At 42.7% G+C, this 20168-nt stretch overlaps 1 protein-coding gene across 6 annotated transcripts in view; it reads left to right on the forward strand.

Annotated features, from left to right (window-relative positions):
- Positions 1–20168, forward strand: part of KIF27 (kinesin family member 27) — a 40651-nt gene that overhangs the window by 7821 nt on the left and 12662 nt on the right. For 3 of the 6 annotated variants that reach the window (XM_077344669.1, XM_077344672.1, XM_077344670.1), the window contains 6 exons: positions 940–1907; positions 9795–9938; positions 13753–13953; positions 16154–16320; positions 17602–17723; positions 19913–20068. In XM_077344669.1, coding sequence (XP_077200784.1) covers positions 940–1907; positions 9795–9938; positions 13753–13953; positions 16154–16320; positions 17602–17723; positions 19913–20068 — 1758 coding nt within the window. The remainder of the gene's footprint in view (positions 1–939; positions 1908–9794; positions 9939–13752; positions 13954–16153; positions 16321–17601; positions 17724–19912; positions 20069–20168) is intronic. The other 3 variants (XM_077344671.1, XM_077344673.1, XM_077344674.1) reach the window with 3 other exon arrangements.

A 20168-nucleotide genomic window follows, 5' to 3' on the forward strand; every position in this document is an offset into this window, starting at 1 on the left:
TTTCTGTCATGGGAAGAATGCTTAGGCTGCTGGAAAAGGAAAGGGGTGATTTCTGCTAATCCCTCCCCCCCACACACAAATATCTTGGCCTCCTCATTGTGTCCAGTGCTGTTCTTGGGATTGGCTGAGCCCCAGTTTTCCATGAAGTATGATAGGCTACAGCAGGAGCAGGAAGTCGGAAAGTGCAGTGCTGAAAGCTCCTCTCTGCTTCATGGACCATTAGATGTATGCCAATATAGTTGTTCTGTAAGACCCATATACGTGTTTAAGAGCTAATTATTTTGAAAAGTTAGTGTTAAAAATAGGGTTTTTTGTTAGTCAGAGTTTCATAATACTATTGAGCATTAAATTCTTAACCTACTACTGAGAATAATATTGTTCTGGGTTAAAAAGACATTTCAGTGAATTTCAAAGTGAGTAGGATAGCAACTTACTATTTTAAATTAACACTTGTAGCACTCCAGTTATAATTTGGAAATGTACATAATTATTTTGACTTGTGATTATTTATCTCTATTTAAAATTCCAGCCCTTGGTTTTTATATTTGTTGTTGGAAGAGTGAAAGCTTGTAAATTGTATGAACTGTCAGGCCTTTTTAAATATTGTTGTTGTTGTTATTGAATCCACTATCACTTTTTAGGTATATTCAAAGCTTTGCAGTATATAACATGCAGTTTGCTTGTTTGTCTAATGTATTCAATGTATACACTGCTGCTCATAGACGGCTAGCCATGTAAATTTATATAGCACTACATGCAAATATTGCTTATTCAGGCATTTGCAGTGTGACTATAATTAAATGACAGCTGCATGCATCCTAATGCCTTGTTTTGAACATTTTCTTGATAGAGAAATCATATGTGTGTGTGTGTATAATGTCTGCTAAATTTTGCTAATACCTTGATTGTTTACCATTCTTTTTGGCTTGATGTTTGAAGTACTTGTTGGTGCCAAAGACTGCCAAGTGGAAAATGTGGCTGAAGTGATGAGCCTGTTGGAAACTGGAAATGCTGCCCGTCATACAGGCACAACCCAAATGAATGAACACTCCAGCCGATCTCATGCTGTTTTTACAATCAGCATTTGTCAACAGCAACAACTTATGCTGAACCAAAAGGATGTAGATTCTGCACAATACTCAGGCCAGCTTATTGCTTCCAAATTTCATTTTGTGGACCTTGCAGGATCAGAAAGAGTAACAAAAACTGGGAACACTGGTGAAAGATTCAAAGAATCAATTCAGATCAACAGTGGTTTATTGGCTCTGGGAAATGTGATAAGCGCACTTGGAGACCCAAAGAGAAAAAGTGCACATATTCCATACAGGGATGCTAAAATCACACGTATTCTTAAGGATTCCTTGGGAGGTAATGCCAAGACAGTAATGATAACCTGTATTAGCCCATCATCTTCTGATTTTGATGAGTCATTAAACTCCATCAAATATGCGAACAGAGCCAAGAATATTAGAAATAAACCTGTTGTCAACTACAACCCAGACCTGGATCGTATTGATGAAATGGAGCTTGAAATCAAGTTGCTTCGGGAAGCATTGCAAAACCAACAAGTCAGTGGACAAACCCCCGGCAGTCAGGGGTCACAGGATTTGCTACAGGATAGAAATAAAATCCGTTCCCTTGAAGAACAGCTTGCCCAGCTTCAGGTAGAAAGTTTTAGCTACCGAAATTGCGTAGAGGAAGCCTATGCATTCCTTATTGACTTAAAAAATATTCCCAGTTTAACAAATAGTCAGCAGGAAAGACTACAGGATTGGCTATGCATGGCTCAGGAACTAAAGCGAGAGGCTTCAACTATTCCTAAAGTAAACAGTGGAAGTGGAGGTGATCAAGAAGGGCTATGTCATATCACCATTCTTCAGCTGAAAAGAGAGCTGAAGAAATACCAGGTATTTACTGTAGCTTTAATTAAAATGGTAAAGAATATTAAAAGGAAATCCATATAACTGAAGGATTTCCTGATCTTTGGTTCTCCTGTCAAGGATTCTCCATACACTTCATTAATATTATTTGCTTGTTTTGGTGGGAAATCAAACTTTCTAGATGCCTATGAAATTTTTAATTGTTTCATAATAGGTTGTTCACCACCTATACATTGTGTGCGGGGTTTGGTGAAAATCTACAACATGGGGTGAAACCCACTTTAAAAATGAGCTGGAAGCCGGAGTCAGAACCCCACACACATCCAGCTCTCACGGCATGAGACTGAAGAGAGAGGCGAGAGCAATGGTGCCCGTGCTGGGAGTGAGGAGGTGGCAAACAGCAGCAGGGTGCCTCTGGTGGAGGTGGTGGCTTGTGCCGCTATCACCAGACAATTAGCTTGGATGGGCATGCTCACCTCCCCACGAGGATAGGAAGAACCATTGCATAAAGCTATTGCTACCAGCAGGGAGGCACAGATGGCCATGCTCGCCTCCGCTGGGGGATAGGATAAGCCACTGTGTCCTGCACAGAGGGCCCACATTCCTTGGATGCTTCCTTGATGGGGGCTGGGAAGGCCAGTCAGGCATCCATGCAGGAGGTGAACAGGCCATGCAGCCCCTATCAGCAGCAAGGAAGTGGGGCAGGCCCACAGGCCCTCCAGTTGCCGTGGGCAGGGGAAAAGCTGTGGACACTGGTGCAGGCTCTAGGGAGGAGGCAGCCGGTCTGTGCAGACCCCACCAGCGGCAAGGAGGTGCGCTGGCTGATCAGAGAGCTGTATTGTCAAAGTGGAAGGTGGACAAGGGTGGGGAAGAGCTGCTGACTGGCCCTTGGTAGGGGAGGGCTGTCCATTGAGGGCCAATCAGAAGCCCCCAGTGCTTCTCGATGACATTCCAGCCCCTCTGAATGGCCCTCAGTGGGGGGCCCTCCTCCCAAGGGCCAAGCCAATGACCAGCACATCATAAGAAGCACATCCATGATTTTCTGTGGTATGATTTACATCCACGTTTTGCTGATTAGTGCTAGTTATATGAGTTAATATTTTATAGCAACGATTAAGTTATTGAGAATCTGACTGAAATAATATTTTGTGTCAATAATACCTATGGTTATATTAGTATTCAGTTGTTTTAAAAAATTAAAAAGTGTTAAAATTCCTTTGCAGGCTTACTTACTAGAATTCAGTTTATGAAAAAAAACAGATTTAGCTGAATGAAAAGTAACATTCACTAACGAAATCATAGAACAAGTTTGAGTCTAGTGGCACCTCCAAGACCAACAAATTATAGGTATAAGCAACATGTGTAGATGCACACTTCTTCAGATACATTGAAACAGATTTCCTCATAGTTTTAAATATAAGTGAGTGGGGATTAGTTGCCAGGGAGGGCTAATTAGTCAAGATTTATAAGTACATCTAAAATGAGATTAATACAGTTGGTAAAGTCTGTGAATAGCGAAGTGCCTTCCAATTGGCCCCTCACCACCACAAGCCAGCAATCAGGGCCAGCAGCAGGGCCGACCACCGTGAGTAGGTGGTCAGCCCGGCCTCTGGCCTCGCTGCCAGGGAGGGGACCGGGGATGTCTTCCCCGGGGCCCTCTGAGCAGGCCTGCTGTGTCTTTGAAGGAATTTGCAGATCAAGGGATCCAAACCGGACAGGAGGGTTACTGCATAAATTGTACCCACACCAACACGCTGCTGCAGCCCTGCCTAAAAGCAGCTCAGCAAATGAGCTGAGTGATCCAGCTGGCCCATCACTCACTCTCCTACGAAGTTGCATCAGCTGGGTCGGATGTGTCGGGTCTGCGCTGGCATCGAGCCAGCAGCCTTGCACTCCTACACCGTTCCATGGCAAGTGATCTTTCCTTCTTCCTTATACGCCCCACCAACGCCTCCTCTGGACTGTCGTCTGACGCTGGCTATGCTGGGGGCTGGGCACACAGCCAGCTCCTTCCTCTCACTCCCTGCTTGCTCCATAGTGTCTGTGAAGGAATCTGCATCTGATGCTGGCTGCCCAGATGATGGATGTGGAACAGGCTCGAGTTGCTGTGGCAACTCCTCGGAGATGGGAATTAGCAGGGGGGGCATGACACAGTCAGTCCTTGACTAGCTGGAACTGAGAGCTGTGATTTCTAAGACTCAGCACTGGTTTCACAAGAACAGATCATGTCAGACCAACCTTATCTCTTTTTTCAAGAAAGTGACTACCTTGCTTGATCAGGGGAATGCTGTGGAAATAGTTTATCTGGATTTCAGTCAAGTGTTTGATAAAGTTCCACATGATATTCTTGTTGACAAGTTGGTAAAATGCTGTATGGATCCCTATTCTGTAAGGTGGATCGATAACTGGTTTACAGATCGTACCCAAAGGGTATTTGTTAATGGTTCAGCATTGTCTTGGAGATGAGTGACAAGTGGAGTTCCCCAGGGGTCTGTCCTGGGGCCTGTGTCGTTCAACATATTTATAAATGATTTGGATGAGGGTTTAGAGGGGATACTTATTAAATTTGCAGACAATACTAAACTGGGAGGGGTAGCAAACCGAATCAGAATTTAGGATGATCTTGATAGGCTTAAGAAGTGGGTTAAACTGAATAAAACGAAGTTCAATAGGGACAAATGTAAAGTTCTGCATTTAGGTAGGAAAAACCAAATACACCAATACAGGATGGGGGAGACTTGTCTTCGCAGTAGCATAGAATCATAGAGTTGGAAGGGGCCATACAGGCCATCTAGTCCAACCCCCTGTTCAACGCAGGATCAGCCCTAAGCATCCAAGAAAAGTGTGTATCCAACCTTTGCTTGAAGACTGCCAGTGAGGGAAAAGCATGTGTGAAAAGGATCTAGGAGTCTTAGTAAGACCACAAATAAAACATGAGTCAACAGTGTGATTCAGTAGCTAAAAAGTCAAATGGGGTTTTGGGCTGTATCAAACGGAGTATCATATCCAGATCATGGGAGGTGATGGCACCGCTTTACTCTGTTCTGGTTTGGCCTCACTTGGAGTACTGTGTTCAGTTTTGGGCACCCCAGTTGAAGAGGGATGTAGACAAACTGCAGCATGTCCAGAGGAGGACAATAAAGATGGTGAGAGGTTTGGAGACCAAGACGTATGACACAAAGTTGGGGGAGCTTGGTGTGTTTAGCCTGGAGAGGACTGAGAGGGGATTTGATAACCATCTTCAAGTATTTAAAAGGGTGCCATATGGAGGATGGAGTAGAGTTGTTGTCCCTTGCCCAAGGGGGAGGGACCAGAACCAATGGGATGATATTAATTCAAAAGAAATTCCGTCTAAACATCCGGAAGAAGTTCCTGGCAGTTAGAGCAGTTTCTCAGTGGAACAGGCTTCCTCAGGAGGTAGTAAGTTCTCCATCTTTGGAAATTTTTAAATAGAGGCTGGATAGCCATCTGACAGAAAGGCTGATTCTGTGAAGGCTTAAGGGGGTGGCAGGTTACAGTAGATGAGCGATTGGGGTGTGAGTGTCCTGCATAGTGCAGGGGATTGGACTAGATGACCCATGAGGTCCCTTCCAACTCTATTATTCTATAATTCTATAAACAGCTTACCTACAATAATACAACTTATCATCATTTGATCTAATTTGAACATGGACACTGGCACCAGAGCTTGCAATAAACTCTGATACCAACTTTGCTGCTACATATACCCAAACAACATAATCACTGAACTTAACGTCAACCACGCTATCTCAGGTTTATTCACATGCTCATCTTTTAACAATTTATATGCCATTAAATACTAACAATGGCCTTCGGTTCTCTACATAGGGCGAACAGGCCGAACCTCACACAAAAGTATAAAGGTAAAGGTATCCCTGTGCAAGCACTGGGTCATGTCTGACCCTTGGGGTGACGCCCTCTAGTGCAGTGGTCCCCAACCTGCGGGCCGCGGCTTAGTGCCGGGCCGCGAAGGCCATGGCGCCGGGCCGCGGCTCCCTCTCCCGGCCCCCCCCCCCGCAGTAAAGAACTTCCCAGGCCGCAAGCTTGCGGCCCGGGAAGCTTCTTACTGCGGGAGGGTGCCCTGCTGGTCCCCAGAATCAGAAAGGTTGGGGACCACTGCTCTAGTGTTTTCATGGCAGACTCAATACGGGGTGGTTTGCCAGTGCCTTCCCCAGTCATTACCGTTTACCCCCCCCAGCAAGCTGGGTACTCATTTTACCGACCTCAGAAGGATGGAAGGCTGAGTCAACCTTGAGCCGGCTGCTGGGATCGAACTCCCAGCCTCATTGGCAGAGCTTTCAGACAACATTTCTGCTGCCTTACCACTCTGCGCCACAAGAAGCTCTTACACACAAAAGTATCTGTACACCGCCCATGGCGCCGCGGGCACCACGGACTAAATAAAACAGCAAGGGGTTCTGGGGCGGGATGTGTCTGGGATGAGGAAGGGTCCGGATTGGACCCTTCCTCATGACAGACAACCGGAGGGACCAATCGGCAGGCGCAAAGCGCCTGCCGATTGGTCCCTCTGATTCCCAGCCCCAGCAACTGCGAGCCGCGCGCAGCGGAGCGCGACTGCCGGGGGCTCCCTGCCCGGCGGCCTGACGCAGCAAGAGGCGCTTCGCGCCTCTCGCCGCATCAGGCCACCGCCGCCGCAAACACAGGACTCCAGCCGCTCACAAAAAGAACAGGACTTCAGCCGCTCGCCGAAAGTACAGGCTCGCTGAAAGAAGAAGAAGAAGAAGAGTTGGTTCTTATATGCCGCTTTTCCCTACCCGAAGGAGGCTCAAAGCGGCTTACAGTCGCCTTCCCATTCCTCTCCCCACAACAGACACTCTGTGGGGTGGGTGAGGCTGAGAGAGCACTGATATCACTGCTCGGTCAGAACATCTTTATCAGTGCCGTGGCAAGCCCAAGGTCACCCAGCTGGTTGCATGTGGGGGAGTGCAGAATCGAACCTGGCATGCCAGATTACAAGTCCGCACTCCTAACCACTACACCAAACTGGCTACACCAAAGAACAGGACTCCAGCTGCCCACCTGACCTCCAAAGCCACGGCCTCCGAGGCTGTGCAGCCGCACAGGTAGTCCCCCCCCCCATACCCACTCTCACTCCTGGGGGCTTCTAGCGCCCATTGCATTTTTCCGTGCAATGGGCTTTTTGGCTAGTAAATGGACATAAATTGTATGCCAATTTGTTGCCATTCACTGGTCTAAACTGAAGAAAAAGATCAATTCTAGGCATTGTAAATCCTTAATAAACTTTATTTGCTAAATCTCTTGTGTCTTTTAAAATTAAACTTATAAAGCCAAAACGGGTCCCATATGAACAATATCCCATTTTCTGCAAACTATCTCATGTTTTTACTAATTGTAATATAATATAATTCTCTTAATATACCATGGCCATCTGCTCAACATGTAAATGGAGGATCTCTTCAAAAATGTTTTAATAGATCCTCATTAGTAACTAACCAAATTCTGAATTAAGTGTGCTGTGACCGCAAACCCAGTAAATGACAGGTGCAGAAGCCTCCAATTAATTAATTAAAGAGCCGCTTCATAAAAAAATGATAAATCTCAGTTGGTGTTCAAGCCATGCTCCCCCATTGTATTGAGAACACATATATAGAAACTTGTAGTAGCAACATATCCAGATTTGTCTTATGGTGAGTTTGTCCTGTCAGTTGCTCGATCCCCCCACAACAAAAATTTTCTGGATTATTCCTGTGAAGATTGAAGAGATTTGTAAATGGGGCATCCTTAACCAAATGCCTTAAGCAGGAGAAGTGCTCCATCACACTTTCAACTGTCTGGAAGAAACACCTATATATAACAGTTGACATGGGTATTTTATACAGTATATGATGTTTCTGGTCAAATAATTTATAAAACTAATAACCTGGATCTTAAATCTTGGAGTTGGTATATCCCTTTATAGGTAGCATGAGTCTACCGACACAACACATTCCACATTATAAGTTCCCTTTCAGTAACACTCTTAAAGACACATCTCCCTATTGTCCCTCATTGTAACCAGTTCCTTTATATTATGGCCACACCTCCATACAAAAATAGAAGTTTTAATGCAAATTTGAAGGATTTTGACCAGGCTAGCAAGCAACTTTCAATGGCTTTTAAAGAAGGGATATCCTTCAGAAGTCATTGCGGGGACGAAGAATCAGGTTAGAGCCACACAGAGGAAGGAATTACTGAAATACAAACTTAAAATGAATATGGACAGGACTGTGTGCTCGTTTGAATATTCAAATAGGGCTGAACAGATTTTAAAAATTATTTTAAATCACTGGCACTTATTAGCAGATATACCAGAATGTGGTAACAAATCTATTTTTGCATAGAGGACTTGTTGAGCAGATGGCCATGGTATATTAAGAGGTAATTATATTATATTACATGTAGTACATGAGATAGTTTTGAATATAATTTAAAGAGATGGTTTTGAATTTAATTTATAATTTAATTTTTATAAGTATGAAAATAATACTGAGTACAAACAGAAGTGATAGATATCAAGGTATAAGTCACTGATTAAGCTGTTTTCAGAAAACGGATTATTTTGGTTTTGCAGAATCCGGGACCTATTTTGGCTTTATACATTTAATTTTAAAAGACACAAGGTTTAGCAAATAAACTTTATTAAGAATTTACAACACCTAGAGTCGATCTTTTTCTTCATTTTGGGCTTTCTCCAGATCAACAGACTTCCAGTTATTTGCCATTCACAGGTCTTACAAATGCTTTAATCCAATTGCAGCTATATTGATCACCCAGCTACTTAAGCATCTTAAACTAGGCCTTCCTGGCAACTAACCCCGCTCTATCCTCTTTTTACCTATATATAAAGCTTGAGGAAAAGTGTCTCAGTGTATCTGAGGAAATGTACTCAAAAGCTTATACCCGGAATTAAACTTTGTTGGTTTTAAAGGTGCCACTGGACTCAAACTTCCTTCTATTGCTTCAGACCAACGCTACCTACCTGAACTTTATTTATTTATTTAGGTTTTTATACCGCCCTTCCCTATGGCTCTGGGCAGTTTACATACAACATTTTCGAACATTTACATACAACACTGTCATTATTAATATAACAATATAACAATAATCTTAATTAAACCATAGTTGCTTATCACTGTGTGGCTTTGCAACTTTGCCTTTTATTAAAGTCATGTATGACTCCATATTATATACAGCAAAAGAAAAGTATATTTCTTCTCTGTCATGCTTCTGAGGGAGAAAAGAAAAATGCTCAGTAGGTGTGTTACCCAAGGAAAGGTGAAAGAGGAACTCTCATGCTGACAGTTCAAAACAACTGTTTCTGGTAGGTCACACCATAACGTGCAAGTCTTCACATCTTAATAGTGCTAGACACATACAGTCAACAAATCTTCCCATTTCAGTCATGGCTTCTTATTTCCATTTTCAAACCCTCCAGACAAAAACAGCAGATGTTTTGGATGGCAATTTTGATTGCTTTGCTGAAACTGTATGTGGGTGGGTGTGTTTTTTAAAGGAACAATTTGCTGTAATATATAGTACAGTTTTTTCTGGATGATGAAAGACTAATCAGTAACAAATACCTAAACACAGACCCCTTTTAACTAGTTGCTGTCCTATATTTTAGCTTAATAACCGTAAACAGCTTCATAATTTCTTTAATGCTTTTGTACAGTCTTTATGTAATGGTACTCTTCATATATGGCATCTCTGGTTTCTAGCATTTTCTGTTGAGAAGCAGAATATTGTAATGTAGAGACATTATAAGATGTCTTAATTCATGCAAATTCTATCAGGCTTTGACATGATTAGTATGCAACTTATAAAAAACACACTATTTTGTATGGTTATACTTACTTCCATTTCATCATCTAGCAGGCACTGGCTACAGATGCAGATGTGTTCAGTGAGAAAGAACTTGAACTAAAGGAACTACAAGATCAAGTACAAAAACTACTAAAGGAGAATCAAGACTATCTGGTAGCATTCAAGGAGACACAGGAAACAAACAAGCTGCAGGTAACTTCCCCTTTTTGTGGTTTACTAGTTAAATCTATAAGAATTAAGTTCTAAGTTTTTGTTTGCATGCACACTTTTTCAAATACATTGAAATGGAAGTCAATAACCATTACAAATGGGTAGAAGGTAGCGGTGTGTATTCAAATCCACTGCACCCTCAGATTCCCTGCCAGGCCTGCTGGAGGCGGTGGCTGCCTGGACGTTGCAGTACCCTAAGCTCTTAGTTTTGGGTGACTTCAGTGTCCATGTGGATGCGCTGTCTCCACGTTTTGGCCTGGATCTAGTGTGTGCCATGGAGACACTAGGGTTCTTGCAATTTGTTGCTGGTCCCACCCATCAGGCTGGCCATACCCTTGATTTGATCTTTGGCGCAGGTATAGAGGTAGATCTGGTGGCGAATAATATCATTCCATGGTCAGACCATCATGCCCTAAAGGCCCGGCTGAGGATGCTACCCCCTCCCCGGTTGGCTGACGGAAGTGAGATGGCTAGAGTGGGTGTGGAAGAAGACTTGCAATGAGGTGTCTAGGACATCTCATTGCACGCTTATGAAGGCATATGAGAATGCGGTGAAAGTTGTGAAAAAAGACTTCTATGCCATGGAAATCATGTCCACAAACTCTCGCCAGAATTTTCCGAAATACTGACATTTTTCCAGGCATAATAGACCCAAACAAAAAAATACCAATTACAAAAATTGAGCACTCCTGATAGATGGTGGGGAGAGTGTTACCAGGAAGGGATAATTATAGTCAAGGCACATAATTAAACAGGTCACACCTGATACTGAAAGATAAATGGACAGAAATATGACATCAAGAATCACAAAACTGAGAAACCAATATGAGAACACTTCAGCCTTCTAGGACATTCAATGGGAGTCATCAGAGTAGCTGTTTTATTGCAGAGGAGTTTCAGAAGCAGACTAGAATGAAAGATTGCTGTGTTGCAGTTTATTACAAACTCATGACAATGGAACCTCCAGGCCTTAATAAAGATAGCAGCTTCTTTTCTTACTACACATGCTAATTGCACCTTTAAGGTAAAGGTAAAGGTATCCCCTGTGCAAGCACCGGGTCATGTCTGACCCTTGGGGTGACGCCCTCTAGCGTTTTCATGGCAAACTCAATACGGGGTGGTTTGCCAGTGCCTTCCCCAGTCATTACCGTTTACCCCCCCAGCAAGCTGGGTACTCATTTTACCGACCTCGGAAGGATGGAAGGCTGAGTCAACCTTGAGCCGGCTGCTGGGATTGAACTCCCAGCCTCATGGGCAGACAGCTTCTGACAGCAGGACTGCTGCCTTACCACTCTGCGCCACAAGAGGCTCTAATTGAACCTTTAAAACCTTCATAGATTTATTCTTGATATAAGCTTTTTTGTGCATGCACCCTTCTATTCTATAATCTATCTATTATATATAAATGAAGAATCACTATCATTAAACATAATAAAGCTCAAGTTGACTATTTACTCCCTACCTGATTGGCCCTCCCTGGGGGTGTGCCACTGAGAGAGGGAGAGAGGGCACTCTGCCAGTAAGACCAGTCAGTTCAAATTGCACTCTGCCAATGTGGTCCAATCAAGTCAATGCTGCTTTTTCTGTACCAGAAGGAGTCTCAAAGTGGCTTGCCTTTCTTCTCCCCACAACAGACACCCTGCGAGGTAGCTGAGGCTGTGAGAGCCCTGATATTACTGTTCAGTCAGAACAGCTTTATCAGTGCTGTGGCGGACCCAGGGTCCATTTGGAGGAGTGGGGAATCAAATCCGGCTCACCAGATTAGAAGCCGGTTCTCCTAACCACTACACCAAACTGGCTCTTTAGGTGAAATCTGGAGTCTAGACCTTCCTGGCAACACCCTCCCCACCCTCTACCTATATATAATAGTTGATGACTTCTATATTAAATAACAACCACGATTTTTCTCTAAATACAGTGGGAGAGGGACTTGAGGAGGCAGTGGTGCACCCTTTACTGAAAAAAACATCGCTGGACACACGGGACCCTGCCAGCTATCTCCCAGTCTCGTATCTTGCATTTCTGGGCAAAGTAGTTGAGTAGGCCACGGTGGACCACTCCTAGTATTCTTTGAGGCCCTTTATCCATACCAGTCTGGCTTCTGTTTGGGCCACAGGGTGGGGATCATGCTGGTTGCCCTGAAAGATGATATCTGGCACCAGCTGGATCGACGTGGCTCCACCATTGTGCTTTTAGATCTGTCGGCTGCATTTGATGTGGTCGACCATGAGCTATTGATTCATCGCCTCACCGGGACTGGGATTAGCACGACTGCACTGCAATGGCTGGTCTCTTTTCTTCGGAACCAGATGCAGAGGGTTGCAGTGGGGGATGAGTTATCGGACCCCTGTGGGCTTCCTTGTGGAGTTCCACAGGGGGCGATACTCTCCCCCATGCTTTTGTACATCTACATGTGCCCTCTAGCCCAGCTGGTTTGGTGCTATGAACTGGGATGTCATTAACATGCAGATGAAATCCAGCTCTACTTCCTAATGGACAGCCAGCTAGAATCACCCCCTCCCCGATACATTAGCCAGTTGTTTGGAAGCAGTGGCTGGATGGCTCAGGCAGAGTTACCTGAAACTCAACCCCCCCAAGACAGAGGTCCTGTGGTTAGGAAGAAGGGGGCAGGATCAGGAAGCCTATCACCCATGCCTGGACGGGGTGCAATTAACACCTGCACCGGTTGCCAGGAATTTGGGTGTGACATTTGATGCCTTCCTTTCCATGGAGGCTCAGGTCACTAAAGTAGCTCAGACGGCTGTTTTCCATCTTTGCCAAGCCGCCCTATCTATCTTTACTACCGCCCTATCTGTCCTTGGAACATTTGGACTCCTTGGAGGGCCCATATTCAGCCAGTGCTTCGTCATCTGCACTGGTTACCAGTCTGTTTCTGGGTCAAGTTCAAGGTATTGGTATTAACCTTTAAGGCCATATGCGGCCTGGGTACCACCTATCTGTGGGACCACTTGGTTGCTTATGCCCCCTGCAGAGCTCTTCACTCCTTAGGTATGAATTTACTGGTTGTCCCGGACCCTGGGATGTTTGCTTGGTCTATTAGGTTGATCCCCACTCTCACTGAGAAAGAACTCAGCCATTAGTCTGAACAAGGTGGGACAGATTAGGATTAAGAGAATGTGCCGTCTTTGTTGGTTATTGTTGTTATTGTTCTTAAATTTGGGAAGTTTTTATTGGAGTTTTATGTATTTTAATGTTTTATGATGTAAACTGCCACGAGACCATCCGGGGAGCGGTGGTATATAAATTAAAATAGGTAAAGGTAAAGGTATCCCCTGTACAAGCACCGGGTCATGTCTGACCCTTAGGGTGACGCCCTCCAGCGTTTTCATGGCAGACTCAATACGGGGTGGTTTGCCAGTGCCTTCCCCAGTCATGACCGTTTACCCCCCAGCAAGCTGGGTACTTAATTATAGTTCTTGACTTCATTTTAACTTCATATTATCATAACTATACTGGTGCCTTAGTGTAAGTTAATTCAGTGTTTATTTTTTAAAGCAGTATACACAATCCCACAGAGGGCTGCTTAATAACAGGCAAAAATCTTTAATACATTACTGAGATGTGGGGTAGTTTGCTGCAAATTCCATAGATTGTAATTTTAAAGATGTAATTCACAAATTCCAAATATGTATTCTATTCATCAGCTATCTGTGTGTTATGTTAGATACTACTGATGTTTCCAAACAGGGAAATTCAGTAGCAAATGTATGGAGTTAAGAATACTGTGTTGGCCATTAAAGGTATTTTCTAAATATTATTTTTCTTCTATTTCAAGAATGAGAAGATGGTGGAGCAACAGCTTATAATTGACCAGCTGAATGACAAGTTAGAGAAAATGGCTAATGGTTCTGGCTCCAGAAGTGATTGTGGAGATGGTCCATCTGCTTTAATATCTGCTAAAAGACCTTATAGTGTCCCACTAACTAAAAGGCTTGTACAGTCCATTAATACACCAGGGGGGTTGGATTCTCGAAAGGTAGATATGAAATTTAGCATATTCTTAATTACTGTAGTTGACAACAAAGAAATTATTCATTATGGTAATCACCATATCTTTTTGCATGTCACAGCTTCAGGTATATTGAGAAGGCTAGTGATCACATAGGAATTCACAGCTTCTACTTCAGTAGAAAAGAGTTTCATGGAAAGGATAATTCTTCCCATCAGACTTGGGAGATTTCCTAACCTACTTGATACATGAGTGCTCATTAGAGCAAGATTGTTTTTACTTATCCATTCTAATAAAGAAATCTAGTTTACAGGAAACTACTCTTCATTCCTTTCTTTTTGCTCTGGACTGTTGTCAAGCTCATAAGAGTGTATAAACCTGTAATGGGCTGTAAAGGGTTAATGCCTCACAGTGCCAGAGAACCTTGAGTTACAAGCTGTTCAAAGGAATTTGATTGTCACTTGGACAGAAAGACTTGGGAACTGACTGCTGAAGATAGTTTTAATTTCGCCTTACTGTAAAGTTTGAATGAGGAATGTTTAGTTCTCACTGAGAACTGGAACAGTTTCTCCCTGACTGAGAACAGTTTAACACTGACAGAGGTCTGGAAGGTTGGCAAGGAGGAGTGGGAGGATTGATGAAGACCCTAATTTGGAACAGAAAAAGGGGTAGATCTAGTTAGAAAAGTGATTCCCTTCCCAGTTGGAAAGGGAGTAACTCAGAGAGTGGAGTGATCCCTGATGTATTTAGAGAAGGAATTTGGGCACTTGTTGTGTATCCCTGCCTTCTGAAAATTGAAGAGTCAGTTAAACTCAGGAAAGTGTACAGGAGGGTTTAGGAAACACTGAAACTAAAGCCACTCATCTCTATGATTCTTTTTGAACAGCTTAAGAACATTTGCTGGAAACATATGAACTAGAGTTTGTGATTATAAGAAGTTACCTCAGAGTTATATTTGATTCACTTTGGACTAGGCTTGTGTACTTCGGCGGCCAAAGCGCACAAGCCTACTTCAGACATTTTACCTCTGATTTCGGCTTTTCTTCCTCTATGTTGAATAAACTATTTTATGTATTTTTGAACTTTAAAAAGCCTCTAGTGTGCCATTTTCAGAAGTTTAAGTTTAAAAGGTGATCTTGTCTCTTCCCTCACGTTCCTGGACTCAACCAGTATCAGAATATAATAAAGTGACAGGGTGGGGCAGTTATAAAATAAGAAAATCAATAAAGGGGCTACTCAACCAAGAAAGAAGGGGGGAATGGGAAAATCCTGCACGTGAGGGAGGGAACAATGCAAAACGGAATCATATATAGTGGTTTTTCAAACACATGGTTGTAATTTTAGACACAGAAGATATGAGCTAATCACACAGTGAGAGGAGATGCAATAATGGAAACCATAGAAACCAATAAATGGAAGGTTGTACCTGTTTGTCTCTCAGTGAAGTTACCCCAATGGTACACAATGGTACTCTTACTGAAGCCATGTCTTTGCTCTGCCTTATCTTTCTGCTGTTCTGTGCCAATCTCCCAGCGCATCATTTTTGGTCTGCTTCTTCCTGTTTTTTTGGTGGCTATATCATAAATCTCTAATGGTCATATCTGAGAAGCCATAGTCCAATAATGGCTTAATTAAAAAAGGTACCTGAACTATTTATTAAAATGGGTTTAAATTATGGGTGGAAAGACACCAGCTGAATAGTAGGACTTTATTTTACAGTAAGAATAGTTCAGCAGTGGAATTGGCTGTCTGAGGTGGTAGTCTTCAAGCACCAGCTGGACAACCATTTGTCAGGGGTGCTTTAGGCTGATCCTGCATTGAGCAGTGGGTTGGACTAGAAGGCCTTGATGCTCCTTCAACTCTGTGATTCTATGATTCTGTTCACCATGCTCAACTTCAGCCTGCTGGTTCACGTTACAGTTTATTTACTATTCATTCATTAATTATTTTAAAATATATAGCCCTTGGACTAATGCTTTTGAAGAAGCAATTAAAATGCTATTATGACCTTTCTATGCCAAGTCAGCAACCAACAATGAGATATGTAACCCTGGCACCTAACTTAAAAATATGTCTTTTTTCTTTCATTTCAGCTACCGAACGCCAACCCAAGCAGGACAGTCTTGTGCTGCTTCTCAATGATCCTTAGGGCAAGAGGGGGTTTAAAAAGTATTGATCAATAAATTATAGATTTTCAGAAAACTGTTTCCTTTTAATGTCTTTAAAGGTACACACAAGCCCACCAACATACTCCCTAAATAGAGTAATGGCTGGATTTCGAACCCGAAGTCAAATAATGTTGGATCACATAGAAGAACAAGATGAAGTTCTTCATTTTTGCTTTTCTGATGAAGATGAAAGAAATGGCAAGAACATAAGAAGACCCCTATTTAGGTACATTCTTGGTCATATTTAATGTATGTTTAATAATATAGCCTCCTATAGAACTGTTCACAGTTAAACAACCTCTATATATTATTGTAAACCAGGCATCAATGTCTCATATACAATGATGAATAGGCTTAAAGTGATACCTGGCTCATGTTTGCAGGAAAATTAAGTGGTAGAGTGGACTGCACTACTACAGGCTGCGGATTCACATCTGAATGTTCCTTTCGCATACGAAACTGAGTGCGGAAGAAATCTAGTACAGGAAGAAGAAAGGATCTACCCATCATTTTCTATTTGCAATGAGTTTCAGCACAGGGAAACATTTCAAAATGTGATTTACCTATAGTCTGAACTGGTACAGCCCATTCCCCTGCATATATAAACTAAACCAAATTCCATGTTGTACCTAAGATATATTTGAATATTCTTCATAGTACATGGCATTAAGTTGGGTAGATGTAAAGATGGGCAATATAGAATACCAGTTCTGTGCCAGTAGGACAAAAGAACATTGAAGCACCTTTAGATTCCCCGACTAGGTGGTATATCTCTCATGAGATGTGTTTTTACAGACATGTGATGTAGAGCAGTGGTCCCCAACCTTTTTATCACCGGGGACCACTCAACACCGGGGACCACTCACCGGGGACCACTCAATGCCTTTTACTGAGGCCCGGTGGGGGGGGGTAGTTTACTCTTCTACTCTCATCCACTGCCCTAACACTCTCTGATCGCTATGGTAATGTTTAAACATCCCTTCAAAATAAGATACAGACACGCCACAACAATGAAGTGTGTTGTAAAGGGCTGAGGGGAGGGAAGTAAAGGGCCGGGGGGGGGGGAGAAGTCATCCTTCGGGGCCCCACCTCCAATTAATTGAAGGACCACATGTGGTCTGCGGCCCACAGGTTGGGCATCGCTAATGTAGAGGAACTAACTTTCCCAGGCCCTCCAGAACCCAGTTTGGCTTGAGAGTGCAGCTTGGGGGAAGGAGAAGTTTCAACCTTCCTCTCCCCTGTCCAATTTAGCTTGGGAACAAGATAGCCGTGGGGAAGGAGAGGCTTTTTCCTGTTATGCTGCACTCCTGACCTGTGTCAGGCCATGGAATGGTTGGGAACATTAGTTCTCCGACATCATGTCTGTCTGTGAGATGGATTGAGGACATAATGACTAGTGTGGCCCTTAGCTACAGTATTGCTCAGTAGGAGGGCTTGTGGCTTTGTTATTAATTATTATCAGAATTAAAACACTATAAATATATTATTTTGGCCTTAATTTCTCCAGACAATCCTTAAACCGTACATGGACTCATAAAGAAGCTTCTCACAACATCCCTGAATCAAAAGAAACACTTTACAATTCCTTTTCACAAAACGAAAATATTTCACAAAATGAAACTGTTACAGGTAATGAAGTTTAACTAATGCCTCAATATGGGGAAAAAGTAGGGTTGTATTTTATGTGATACGATAATTTATGTGATACAATGACTGAGTAGCTGTGGTGCAATGTGGTTGTAATGTGGAAATGTGCCAGTTTCCTCAAAACTTTGAAACTAGCAGCTCAAGGAAGTTTTAGAAGTTCAAGATGCTGAAGAAAAAATAATGGATTGCAAGGAGCTACAAAAGAATGGGCAGTGAAGTGGAATATGAATTTTCGTTTAAGTGAAAAGTGATGTACATTGGATCAAAAAGTTATGGTTTTATATGTAGGCTGATGGGTTCTTAACTGACTGATGCCCCCCCCCCCCCCAGGATGTTGTGGTTGTGGTGGGATAGTTTACCGAAAACATCAACTCAATATACAATGGCAGTTTTAAAAGAGAAAATTCCATGCCGGGGAACATGGGGAGAGAGCTTGAGAATGAAACTGCCAATTTAGTAATGTCCTTTATACAAGTTCCCAGTGCAGCCACATTCTGAATGCCATGCAAACCTCTAACTGCCGCATCTCAATAAAAATTATGAGGAACCCAAGAAAAGTGCAAAAGATGCCAACCCAAGAGAGCTAGTGTCGTGTAGTGGTTAGGAGTGCAGATTTCTAATCTGGAGAGCCGGGTTCGATTCTGCACGTCCCCACATGCAGCCAGCTGAGTGACCTTGGGCTTGCCACAACACTGATATAGCTGTTCTGACCAAGCAGTGATATCAGGGCTCTCTCAGCCTCACATACCTCAAAGGGTGTCTGTTGTGGGGAGAGGAAAGGGAAAGCAACTGTAAGCCACTTTGAGACTCCTTCAGGTAGAGAAAAAGTGGCATATAAGAACCAACCCTTCTTCAAAATGAAGATGGGATTGGAGTGCTTTCTATATCAGGCAAGGATAAAGCATCTTGGGCTCTTTAGTTTAGAAAAAAAGGCAACTGAGGAGTGACAGAAATTGACAATTTCATAATTATGTATCATGTGAGAAGCATCATGTGAGTAGATAGAAACTTAAAAAAACTCTTCCCTCAAACTCAGGGTCTGAGCTAAAGACTAATAGAAGGAAGTACTGTCATGATTTATGGAACTTGCTACCATGAGATCCTGTGGCCTCTGGTATAAATGGATTGAGAGGGACAGTTTTATTGAGGGTAGGATATGGAAACAGCCATAGAGACATGGGTCAACCAGGACTCATTGAGGAGGAAGGGGACCATCATAGCCAACTCAGAGGCTGAAAAACAAGAGGAGTTATAAGCATGCCAAAACTTAGAGCTTGTACAGAGTCACCTCCATCTCCCAGCTGTGATCCAGCAGATGAAAGGCAGTTGTCTGTTTCCAGCCCTCCAGGATCACCCACAAAGAGATGAAGGAACAGGCTTAATGCAGAACTATAGGCTAAAAGGAGAAGTGCTTATCTTAAGGCTATATGTCAGCTACCTGTTGGGAGCGATGGATGAGTTGTTGCAGGATTGAGTCTCAGCAGCTGGCTTTTAATTATAAAGCCTCTCTAGAGACACTGTGGGGTGTGTGAATACAATGTTTGCTATATGCTGAAGTACTTAGCACTTCCCTATCTGGACTGAACTACCGTACTTGCCTGACCTCTGGAGACACTGAACCTTGAACAACTTTGCATCTTGTAATCTTCCTTGGCTTTTGTTTACTTAGAAGAACGGTGAAGGATGCTGCAACTGAAGACCAGCACTTGGACAGTTATTACGCATAGTCATCATGTTAAAGTCGCATATTGTGTTGATAGTGTGCGTAGTCCCCTAGCATAGCAAGGACCCCACTGATGTTATTCATTTGCTTATATTTTTAATATCATTGTAAAACTGTGTGTGTTGGCCAGAAAAAAACCCTCTCTTGTGTTACTACTTTTTCCACCAATGCCTATGCACATTGTTCAGTGAATAGTATATAACGAAGGACACTGTTCTAAAAATACTTTCTTGAGAGTAAGCCCCACTAATATAGGACTTAGTTCCACATAGACTTGCTTTGAATTTCATCTTGTGCTTTAAAAATTCCCCTTTGTTCAAACAGTACAAATCACTTTAATTTATTCTGCTTATAAAAGGTACATCTCTTTTTTCCCCATGTGCTGTAAAACAGCTTGGAGCTGAAACAGCCTTTCTCCCTGCAACTTAAGTATTATCCTTTTTTCAAGGTGAAGATATTGAATGTATCCAGAAGAGTCAGGTGTTAAATATGCAGAAGTTAAAGAATTCAGAGCTAAAACTTACTGCTGCAAAGCAAAAAATGAATGAACTTACCCTTAATATCAAAATGAAAGAAGAACTTATTAAAGAACTAGTAAAAACAGGTAACTGAATGTTGTGAAGTTCATTTACAAATATGTAGGTAGGCAGGAACAGAACCAAAGATAAACAATAATTTAATTAGAACTTGAGCTCAATGCACTT

Source organism: Paroedura picta, chromosome 7 (genome assembly GCF_049243985.1).
Source record: "Paroedura picta isolate Pp20150507F chromosome 7, Ppicta_v3.0, whole genome shotgun sequence".
NCBI lineage: Eukaryota > Metazoa > Chordata > Lepidosauria > Squamata > Gekkonidae > Paroedura > Paroedura picta.